Source organism: Rhinoderma darwinii, unplaced genomic scaffold (assembly GCF_050947455.1).
Source record: "Rhinoderma darwinii isolate aRhiDar2 unplaced genomic scaffold, aRhiDar2.hap1 Scaffold_3874, whole genome shotgun sequence".
NCBI lineage: Eukaryota > Metazoa > Chordata > Amphibia > Anura > Rhinodermatidae > Rhinoderma > Rhinoderma darwinii.
Genome location: NW_027463506.1, coordinates 60,566 through 72,248, shown reverse-complemented (window position 1 = coordinate 72,248; position 11,683 = coordinate 60,566). Strand labels below are relative to the sequence as shown.

At 49.2% G+C, this 11,683-nt stretch overlaps 1 protein-coding gene across 1 annotated transcript; it reads left to right on the top strand.

Annotated features, from left to right (window-relative positions):
• The first annotated feature begins 303 nt into the window (after positions 1 to 303).
• RNF167 (ring finger protein 167) lies at positions 304 to 11,410 on the top strand. The gene is made up of 10 exons (XM_075848347.1): positions 304 to 537; positions 4,837 to 4,935; positions 5,091 to 5,177; positions 5,326 to 5,448; positions 5,953 to 6,040; positions 6,846 to 6,936; positions 7,016 to 7,121; positions 7,646 to 7,739; positions 8,022 to 8,102; positions 10,808 to 11,410. The coding sequence occupies exons 2-10, from the start codon at positions 4,846 to 4,848 to the stop codon at positions 11,080 to 11,082; spliced, it is 1,035 nt and encodes a 344-aa protein (XP_075704462.1). The 5' UTR covers positions 304 to 537; positions 4,837 to 4,845; the 3' UTR covers positions 11,083 to 11,410.
• Positions 11,411 to 11,683: the final 273 nt, after the last annotated feature.

Here is an 11,683-nt window from a genome sequence, read left to right as displayed (position 1 = left end):
CTGGGGTGTAGAGTAGGGTGTATATACAGGGGTGTAGAGTAGGGTGTATATACTGGGGTGTAGAGTATGGTGTATATACTGGGGTGTAGAGTAGGGTGTGTATACTGGGTGTAGAGTAGGGTGTATATACAGGGGTGTAGAGTATGGTGTATATACTGGGGTGTAGAGTAGGGTGTATATACTAGGGTGTAGAGTAGGGTGTATATACTGGGGTGTAGAGTAGGGTGTGTATACTGGGCTGTAGAGTAGGGTGTATATAGTACAGACATGTATCAGGAGGAGGAGAAGTCGCCGGATGTGAAGGAAACAGGGAGGAGACAGGACAGGAACCGAGGAGGAGACAAGTGTGACCTGTGCCGTACACAACAGCCCCTGTATATACACTACAAGATACAATACACTACAGGATATAATACACTGTACATTATACACGACATTATACAGCTACAGAAGCATACACACCCTGCATACACCGCTCTCACCCGCTGCCACCCGGAGCTGAGAATGTAAAACATCCGGACCCTGCTACATACAACGGTGAGATTCAATGTATCGAACGATGTATCTAATCCTGTAACCAGTCATGTAAATATGTCGTTTTTATTATCCCCTCCTCATATAATATCCTGTCTATTATTATCTCCTCCTTATATCATACACTGTCTTATCTCCTCCTCATATCATATACTGTCTTATCTCCTCCTTATATCATATACTGTCTTATCTCCTCCTCATATCATATACTGTCTATTATTATCTCCTCCTTATATAATATCCTGTCTATTATTATCACCTCCTTATATCATATACAGTGTTATTATTATCACCTCCTTATATCATATACAGTGTTATTATTATCTCCTCCTTATATCATATACAGTGTTATTATTATCACCTCCTTATATCATATACAGTGTTATTATTATCTCCTCCTTATATTATATACAGTGTTATTATTATCACCTCCTTATATCATATACAGTGTTGTTATTATTATCTCCTCCTTATATCATATACAGTGTTATTATTATCTCCTCATATCATATACTGTCTATTATTATCTTCTCCTTATATTATATACAGTGTTATTATTATCTCCTCCTTATATCATATACTGTGTTATTATTATCTCCTCCTTATATTATATACAGTGTTATTATTATCTCCTCCTCATCATATACAGTGTTATTATTATCTCCACCTTATATTATATACTGTATTATTATCTTCTCCTTATATTATATACTGTGTTGTTATTATTATCTCCTCCTTATGTTATATACTGTTATTATCCGCTTCTTATATATTATTATCAAAACAGTAAATTATATAATAGATAATAATTGTATGTAATATAAGGTGGAGATAATAATAACACAGTATATGATATAAGAAGGAGATAAGACAGTATATAATATAAGGTGGAGATAAGACAGTATATGATATGAGGTGGAGATAAGACAGTATATGATATGAGGAGGAGATAAGACAGTATATGATATGAGGAGGAGATAAGACAGTATATGATATAAGGAGGAGATAAGACAGTATATGATATGAGGAGGAGATAAGACAGTATATGATATGAGGAGGAGAAAAGACAGTATATGATATGAGGAGGAGATAAGACAGTATATGATATAAGCAGGAGATAAGACAGTATATGATATGAGGAGGAGATAAGACAGTATATGATATAAGGTGGAGATAAGACAGTATATGATATGAGGAGGAGATAAGACAGTATATGATATGAGGTGGAGATAAGACAGTATATGATATATAAGGAGAACCTAATATTATCTCATATTATATACGGTCTCAAGCTGAAGTCACACGACTGAAAAAAATGGCCATTAAATGCGGATCTTCTGTCAATTTTTCACAGGCGTTTTGCATCGGCGCCTCCAAATTTTCATCCATTTCCAGTCCGTCTGTTCGTTTTTCATGGCCATTAAAAAAAAAAAAAAAAAAAAAAAAGAATGGATTTAATTTGTCAGGTTTGTTTTTTGTCCCAACACCCTGAAAACACCACAATGCCCATGTAGATAGAGCCGCAATGTCCCTGCAGATAGTGCCACAGAGCCCACTGTAGATGATGCTCACATAGTGCCATAGTGCCGTAGTGCCTACTCTAGATAGTACCACAGTGCCCACTGTAGATGATCCTCACATAGTGCCGTAGTGCCCACTCTAGATAGTACCACAGTGCCCACTGTAGAGAGTACCACTACCCACTGTAGATGGTGCCACAGTGAAGTGCCATAGTTTCCACATATAAAGTGCCAGTGCCCACATAGTGCCACAGTGCCCACTATAGATAGTGCCCATATAGTACCATAGTGCCCACATATAAAGTGCCAGTGCCCACATAGTACCACAGAGCCAACTATAGATAGTTCCGATATAGTACAACAGTGCCCACATATAAAGGTACAAAGTGCCAGAGCGCACACAGTGCCCATGTAGATAGCGCCACACCTCCCATGTAGTGCCACATAGCCCATGTAGATAGCACTCCCCCCCCCCCCCCCTCCCTTTGTGGATATCGTCACTGTAACTCCCTGTAGGAGCGGAATCCCTCTGGCCGAGGATTCCTCGGACAGTGACGTCAGAGGCTTACTCTAAGAGCGGAATCCCCTGCCGTCGGCAGCCCCTTGACGTCACTGTCCATATATGGATAGTGACACCGGGGGCTTCTCCAGTAGCGGAATCCCCGGCCAGAGCGGGGTCTGGCCGCCGGAGATTCCGCTCCTACAGGGAGCTACAGTGGCGATCTTTTCAAAGGGGGAGGGGGTTGCTATCTACAGGCAGGGTGTGCTATTGTCAACAGCTCTCCCAAGACAGGAGTCCCCGGCCAGAGATCTTGCGTTTCTCTGGCCGGGGACTCATGCTTCACTGTCCATATAAGCTGTCTGGGGCTTCCCTGGGCTCAGCGCTTAAAGTAGCGCTGGGTCGGGGAGTCCTCGGCCAGGATCAGTTTTTACCGGCCGTGACACGGATTGATTCCTGAAAAACGTCCGGTAAAAACGTATCCATTGACTTCTATGGCCGTGAAAACGACCAAAAACAGGACATGTCCTATTTTTTGACAGCTGGTATTCACTGGGCGTTAAAAAAACGGCCGTGAGAATACACCCATAGGCCTCATGCCCACTTCAGTTTTTTTTTCTTCAGGGTGCTATACGTTTTTTTTACTCAACCTTTTCATTTATTTGGTCCGTGAAACAACGGACTGCACACGGAAGTCATACGTGCGCGGCCCGTGTTTCACGGATCCGTCATTAACGGCCGTACGACGGCCAACGGAAGTGTGCATGAGGCCTTAGAACTTCATTGTTCTGAAAACGGCCGTGTGTTGGCCGTTCTAGAAACGTCCGTCACGCGGACGTTTTGCACTAGTGTGTGAATGCAGCCTTATTATCTCCACCTTATATTATATACTATTATTATCTCCACCTTATATTATATACTATTATTATCTCCACCTTATATTAGATCCCTTTTCATCGTCTCCTCCTTGTACCGGATCCCCTCTTGTCGTCGGCTCCTCCTTGTCCCTGATCCCCTCTTGTCGTCGGCTCCTCCTTGTCCCTGATCCCCTCCTGTCGTCGGCTCCTCCTTGTCCCTGATCCCCTCCTGTCGTCTGCTCCTCCTTGTCCCTGATCCCCTCCTGTCGTCGGCTCCTCCTCCTTGTCCCGGATCCCCTCTTTTCGTCGGCTCCTCCTCCTTGTCCCGGATCCCCTCTTGTCGTCGGCTCCTCCTCCTTGTCCCGGATCCCCTCTTGTCGTCGGCTCCTCCTCCTTGTTCCGGATCCCCTCTTGTCGTCGGCTCCTCCTCTTTGTCCCGGATCCCCTCTTGTGGTCGGCTCCTCCTTCTTGTCCCGGATCCCCTCTTGTCGTCGGCTCCTCCTTGTCCCGGATCCCCTCTTTTCGTCGGCTCCTCCTTGTCCCGGATCCTCTCTTTTCGTCGGCTCCTCCTTGTCCCGGATACCCTCCTGTCGTCGGCTCCTCCTTGTCTCGGATCCCCTCTTGTCGTCGGCTCCTCCTTGTCCCGGATCCCTTCTTGTCGTCGGCTCCTCCTTGTCCCGGATCCCCCCTTGTCGTCGGCTCCTCATTGTCCCTGATCCCCTCTTGTCGTCGGCTCCTCCTTGTCCCTGATCCCCTCCTGTCGTCGGCTCCTCCTTGTCCCTGATCCCCCTCCTGTCGTCGGCTCCTCCTTGTCCCTGATCCCCCTCCTGTCGTCGGCTCCTCCTTGTCTCTGATCCCCCTCCTGTCGTCGGCTCCTCTTTGTCCCTGATCCCCAACTGTCGTCGGCTCCTCCTTGTCCCTGATCCTCTCCTGTCGTCTGTTCCTCCTTGTCCCTGATCCCCCTCCTGTCGTCGGCTCCTCCTTGTCCCTGATCCCCCTCCTGTCGTCGGCTCCTCCTTGTCCCTGATCCCCCTCCTGTCGTCGGCTCCTCCTTGTCCCTGATCCCCCTCCTGTCGTCGGCTCCTCCTTGTCCCTCATCCCCCTCCTGTCGTCGGCTCCTCCTTGTCCCTCATCCCCCTCCTGTCGTCGGCTCCTCCTTGTCCCTCATCCCCCTCCTGTCGTCGGCTCCTCCTTGTCCCTGATCCCCCTCCTGTCGTCGGCTCCTCCTTGTCCCTGATCCCCCTCCTGTCGTCGGCTCCTCCTTGTCCCTGATCCCCCTCCTGTCGTCGGCTCCTCCTTGTCCCTGATCCCCCTCCTGTCGTCGGCTCCTCCTTGTCCCTGATCCTCTCCTGTTGTCGGCTCTTGTCGTGTACGAGATCCCATCTAATATTTGATGTTTTATAATGAAGACTTCTCTTTGCTGCAGGAAGACAAGATGGAGATGTGGCCGGCCGTGCGTCCCCTCCTGAGGTCCCTCCTATTACTTGTCTGCTTGGCCGCAGTCTCAGAGTCCACCATTTATGCGGTAAGTTGATGATCTATGGGGCGGTCGTGTCTCCCGCAGGATTGGGGGGCAGAATCCTGGTGAGGGGTCTCCTCCTGCCACACGGACCATCAGCCATATAATGACCTGGCCTCGTGTACATTATAGTCTTATTACAGCTCTGTGCCTTCTTGCAGTACTCGGATAAGAACAGGACGGAGCTGGAGGACTTTGAGGACCTTCCTGCACAGTTTGGTTTCCCGCTCCCACTGGATGGACTGAGGGTAGGTGCAGCGCTGACACGGGGCGTCATACGGGGGCGACATGGACAAGGGGCCGCAGATTCATGGTTCTGTCTCCAGTAGAGCGGGTTATGTCAGACGTATTCTCCAGGTACAGATACTACTGAGAACATTGTTCTTCTCTATACAGGGATATATCATCCACGCAGTACCGGAGAACGCCTGCACGCCCATAACCCCCCCACCCACGAGGGACAACACGACCGTCTTCATCGCTCTGATACGCAGATTTGAATGCAACTTTGATATCAAGGTAAAAAGACAAAAAATAGCTTGGACTCTGCCCCTCCTCCTGCAGGGTGATATATACAGAAGAGAGCTATGATCCTGCCCCTCCTCCTGCAGGGTGATATATATACAGAAGAGAGCTATGATCCTCCCCCTCCCCCTGCAGGGTGATATATATACAGAAGAGAGCTATGATCCTGACCCTCCCCCTGCAGGGTGATATATACAGAAGAGAGCTATGATCCTGCCCCTCCCCCTGCAGGGTGATATATATAGAAGAGAGCTATGATCCTGCCCCTCCTCCTGCAGGGTGATATATATATATAGAAGAGAGCTATGATCCTGCCCCTCCTCCTGCAGGGTGATATATACAGAAGAGAGCTATGATCCTGCCCCTCCTCCTGCAGGGTGATATATACAGAAGAGAACTATGATCCTGACCCTCCCCCTGCAGGGTGATATATACAGAAGAGAGCTATGATCCTGCCCCTCCTCCTGCAGGGTGATAATGTTTTGTTTTCTTGCCCAGGTCCTGAATGCTCAGCGGTCGGGTTATGATGCCGCCATAGTTTACAATGTAGATTCTGATGCGCTGTTGAACATGGCGTGGAATGACGGTTAGTGAAACTCCCCTGTTTCTCTCATTTCCCATGGTTCATCTCTCTCCAGGTCTCCTCTATTTGCTGCGGTTCCTCACTATCTGTCTCCTCTCTCCATGTTTCATGCGGTTCCTCACTATCTGTCTCCTCTCTCCATGTTTCATGCGGTTCCTCACTATCTGTCTCCTCTCTCCATGTTTCATGCGGTTCCTCACTATCTGTCTCCTCTCTCCATGTTTCATGCGGTTCCTCACTATCTGTCTCCTCTCTCCATGTTTCATGCGGTTCCTCACTATCTGTCTCCTCTCTCCATGTTTCATGCGGTTCCTCACTATCTGTCTCCTCTCTCCATGTTTGCTGCGGTTCCTCACTATCTGTCTCCTCTCTCCATGTTTCATGCGGTTCCTCACTATCTGTCTCCTCTCTCCATGTTTCATGCGGTTCCTCACTATCTGTCTCCTCTCTCCATGTTTCATGCGGTTCCTCACTATCTGTCTCCTCTCTCCATGTTTCATGCGGTTCCTCACTATCTGTCTCCTCTCTCCATGTTTGCTGCGGTTCCTCACTATCTGTCTCCTCTCTCCATGTTTCATGCGGTTCCTCACTATCTGTCTCCATGTTTTCCTCGGTTCCTCACTATCGGTCTCCATGTTTTCCTCGGTTCCTCACTATCGGTCTCCTCAGCCTCCATGTTTTCCTCGGTTCCTCACTATCGGTCTCCATGTTTTCCTCGGTTCCTCACTATCGGTCTTCACGTTTTCTGTGGTTCCTCACCCCCCCTCTTTTCTCCTCCCCCCCCCCCCTCTTTTCTCCTCCCCCGCAGAGCACATCCACAATGAGATCACCATTCCCTCTGTGTTTACGGGAGCGACCTCTGGAAAGAACCTGTCGGAGAAATTCACGTATTATAACAAGTAAGTACTGACGCCCGGGAGGTGAGGGCAGGGTCCTCGCCCGGCCGCCGCTCTAACCTTCCTCCCTCCCTCTCTGCAGCGCTCACGTCTTCCTGCTCCCGGATTATCCCTTCAATCTCAGTTATTACTTCATCCCGTTCATCATCGTCGTGGTGATCATCATCATCGTCATGTGCACCGTCATGGTAAGTACCAGCGCTGGGAACCGCGTAATACTCTGTTACTCCACCACTCACTTGTCCGGTATCTGATAGTCTGGCACTTCCTGCTGGTCTGGCACCTAATAATCCAGTGTTTAGGCTTCTACAGCTTCACTTATTCCCTGGTTGTCTGCCGCTTCCAGTAATCCAGCACTTGATAATCCAGCACCTCATAATCCAGCACCTCATAATCCAGCACCTCATAATCCAGCACCTCATAATCCAGCACCTCATAATCCAGCACTTGATAATCCAGCACTTGATCCAGCACCTCATAATCCAGCACTTGATAATCCAGCACCTATGGCTGAACACTGGATTATATTTTGAATCCATGATGGCGCCGCGTACGTGTCCTGCGTTGGTGTCTAGTGAGTTGAGGGGCCACTTCTCTTATAACGGGGCCCAGGCTGGGGGCAGATAATGTCACGTGACCAAGACTCCACCCATATCCTATAACGTGATATATATACTTATTTGTGTAACGTTGCTCCGCCCCCGTCTTGCAGATCATTCGCTGCGTTCAGCACCGGAAAAAGCTGCGGAAGAATCGTCTGACTAAGGATCAACTGAAGAAAATCCCCGTCCACAAGTTCAAGAAGGGTGAGAGCGGGAGGGGGGGGCATATAACGTCTTATAATAGAGAGGGGGTGATATATAACGTCTTATAATAGAGAGGGGGAGGGGTGATACTCGTTATCGCTGCTCTTTGCTCTTTGACCTCCATGTTTACACTCTGAGGCGCAGTTCCCAGCGCTGACCAGCAGATGGCGATCACATCCCTGAATCTTATAATAGTCCGGGCCTGAGATGTAGTCATGTGACCTGGTGACATTATTATATTATTGTGCGGATGTTTTATAACGTAATATTTATTATCGGCAGGTGACGAGTACGACGTGTGCGCCATCTGCCTGGAGGAATACGAGGAGGGCGACAAGCTGCGCGTTCTCCCGTGTTCTCATGGTGAGTATTATAGACCGCAAGAATCCTGTCCTGCTGCGCTGCATTGTGGGAGATGTAGGGTTTATACTGGAGCTTGCTCTGCTGCGCTGCATTGTGGGAGATGTAGTGTTTATACTGGCGCTTGCTCTGCTGCGCTGCATTGTGGGAGATGTAGTGTTTATACTTGCGGTTGCTTTGCTGCGCTGCATTGCGGGAGATGTAGTGTTTATACTGGCGCTTGCTCTACTGCGCTGCATTGTGGGAGATGTAGTGTTTATACTGGCACTTGTCCTGCTGCGCTGCATTGTGGGAGATGTAGGGTTTCTACTGGCACTTGTCCTGCTGCGCTGCATTGTGGGAGATGTAGAGTTTATACTGGAGCTTGTCCTGCTGCGCTGCATTGTGGGAGATGTAGTGTTTATACCGGAGCTTGTCCTGCTGCGCTGCATTGTAGGAGATGTAGGGTTTATACTGGAGCTTGTCCTGCTGCGCTGCATTGTGGGAGATGTAGGGTTTATACTGGAGCTTGTCTTGCTGCGCTGCATTGTGGAAGATGTAGGGTTTATACTGGAGCTTGTCCTGCTGCGCTGCATTGTGGGAGATGTAGAGTTTATACTGGAGCTTGTCCTGCTGCGCTGCATTGTGGGAGATGTAGTGTTTATACCGGAGCTTGTCCTGCTGCGCTGCATTGTAGGAGATGTAGGGTTTATACTGGAGCTTGTCCTGCTGCGCTGCATTGTGGGAGATGTAGGGTTTATACTGGAGCTTGTCCTGCTGCGCTGCATTGTGGGAGATGTAGAGTTTATACTGGAGCTTGTCCTGCTGCGCTGCATTGTGGGAGATGTAGGGTTTATACTGGAGCTTGTCCTGCTGCGCTGCATTGTGGGAGATGTAGGGTTTATACTGGAGCTTGCTCTGCTGCGCTGCATTGTGGGAGATGTAGTGTTTATACTGGTACTTGCTCTGCTGCATTGTGGGAGATGTAGTGTTTATACTGGAGCTTGTCCTGCTGTGCTGCATTGTGAGAGATGTAGTGTTTATACTGGTACTTGCTCTGCTGCATTGTGGGAGATGTAGTGTTTATACCGGCACTTGCTCTGCTGCATTGTGGGAGATGTAGTGTTTATACCGGCGCTTGCTCTGCTGCATTGTGGGAGATGTAGTGTTTATACTGGTACTTGCTCTGCTGCATTGTGGGAGATGTAGTGTTTATACCGGCGCTTGCTCTGCTGCATTGTGGGAGATGTAGTGTTTATACCGGCGCTTGCTCTGCTGCATTGTGAGAGATGTAGTGTTTATACTGGCACTTGCTCTGCTGCGCTGCATTGCGGGAGATGTAGTGTTTATACTGGTACTTGCTCTGCTGCATTATGGGAGATGTAGTGTTTATACCGGAGCTTGCTCTGCTGCATTGTGAGAGATGTAGTGTTTATACTGGCACTTGCTCTGCTGCGCTGCATTGCGGGAGATGTAGTGTTTATACTGGTACTTGCTCTGCTGCGCTGCATTATGGGAGATGTAGTGTTTATACCGGAGCTTGCTCTGCTGCATTGTGGGAGATGTAGTGTTTATACTGGCACTTGCTCTGCTGCGCTGCATTGCGGGAGATGTAGTGTTTATACTGGTACTTGCGCTGCTGCGCTGCATTATGGGAGATGTAGTGTTTATACCGGCGCTTGCTCTGCTGCATTGTGGGAGATGTAGTGTTTATACTGGTACTTGCTCTGCTGCATTGTGGGAGATGTAGTGTTTATACCGGAGCTTGCTCTGCTGCATTGTGGGAGATGTAGGGTTTATACTGGTACTTGCTCTGCTGCATTGTGGGAGATGTAGTGTTTATACCGGAGCTTGCTCTGCTGCATTGTGGGAGATGTAGTGTTTATACCGGTGCTTGCTCTGCTGCATTGTGGGAGATGTAGTGTTTATACTGGCACTTTCTCTGCTGCGCTGCATTGTGGGAGATGTAGTGTTTATACCGGCACTTTCTCTGCTGCGCTGCATTGTGAGAGATGTAGTGTTTATACTGGTACTTGCTCTGCTGCATTGTGGGAGATGTAGTGTTTATACCGGAGCTTGCTCTGCTGCATTGTGGGAGATGTAGTGTTTATACCGGAGCTTGCTCTGCTGCATTGTGGGAGATGTAGTGTTTATACTGGAGCTTGCTCTGCTGTGCTGCATTGTGGGAGATGTAGTGTTTATACCGGCGCTTGCTCTGCTGCATTGTGGGAGATGTAGTGTTTATACCGGCGCTTGCTCTGCTGCATTGTGGGAGATGTAGTGTTTATACTGGCACTTGCTCTGCTGCGCTGCATTATGAGAGATGTAGTGTTTATACTGGTACTTGCTCTGCTGCATTGTGGGAGATGTAGTGTTTATACTGGCACTTGCTCTGCTGTGCTGCATTGTGTGAGATGTATTGTTTATACCGGCGCTTGCTCTGCTGCATTGTGGGAGATGTAGTGTTTATACTGGTACTTGCTCTGCTGCATTGTGGGAGATGTAGTGTTTATACTGGTACTTGCTCTGCTGCACTGTGGGAGATGTAGTGTTTATACCGGCACTTGCTCTGCTGCACTGCATTGCATTGTGGGAGATGTAGTGTTTACACCAGTCTGATGTTGCTGACACTACGTCTCCCAGAATGCAGCGCAGCACTCCGGGCTGTCGGTGGGGCTGTTGCGGCTCGGTGGCAGCGGGCGGTCACTGTCTCGCCTCTCTCGTTGCAGCGTATCACTGCGGCTGTATTGACCCCTGGCTGACGAAAACCAAGCGGAACTGCCCCATCTGTAAGTACCGCGTCCTGCGCTCCGAAGACGACTCCGACTCTGACGACGGCGGAAGAGAAGCGGCTGACGGGGAGCGCGGTGCTGACGACAGCGAAAACGAGCGGACGCCTCTGCTGCGACCCTCCCCCACTTTTGGAAGCATGGAAGAATCCCCTCCCCCGATGACACAAGGGGAGGAGCCGGGGACTACAACTACCACAGCGGTCGTAGTGTGAGGCTCCGCCCACCGCGCTGTCACATGACCTGATAACCAGTACCCATAATCCACTGCTCTGTGACTGACACATGCCCCTCCCCCTGTGTGATGATGATGATGAAGGTGGTTGTCTTCCTCGTTCCTCTTACCATGTGATTTGTTTTTTTTCCCATCAGCCTTTGCTTTCCGCCATCGGGCGATCTTGTGTAATCATTCTGTCCTGTTAATGAAGGTCTGGGGCGGTCGGCGAGGATCGGGGGGTGGCGTCCCCCTCCCCCGCGCTGTAATTAATCTTTATCTAATTTTCCTGTACAGGTTTTATATAAATGAGATTTCCTAACGATCAATGTGTCTCCTGTAAATAATGGCGGGTCATGTGACCGCCTTACAATATGGCCGCCCGGCTGGTATCACGGAGATGCCCGCTCAGGGTTGGTCTCTGGACGTCCATGTTGGCGGCACGGCCGGATTGTGTGTAATAACCAGGGCAGAGCCGGGACTGAGTCATCGCCGTCACATAGTAACGACTCCACCCCGAGCAACACCAGAATAATACTAGACATCTATGTAATTATCCTGCACTCATCCTATGTCTCATACTCTAGTCACAGCCAAAGCTG

Excerpts from the sequence above, each read along its gene's own strand:
- RNF167 (XM_075848347.1), top strand. The coding sequence starts at position 4,846 with ATGGAGATGTGGCCGGCCGTGCGTCCCCTCCTGAGGTCCCTCCTATTA. Across the intron at positions 6,041-6,845 it reads GAACATGGCGTGGAATGACG|AGCACATCCACAATGAGATC; the intron begins GTTAGTGAAACT and ends CCTCCCCCGCAG. Across the intron at positions 8,103-10,807 it reads CGTTCTCCCGTGTTCTCATG|CGTATCACTGCGGCTGTATT; the intron begins GTGAGTATTATA and ends CTCTCGTTGCAG.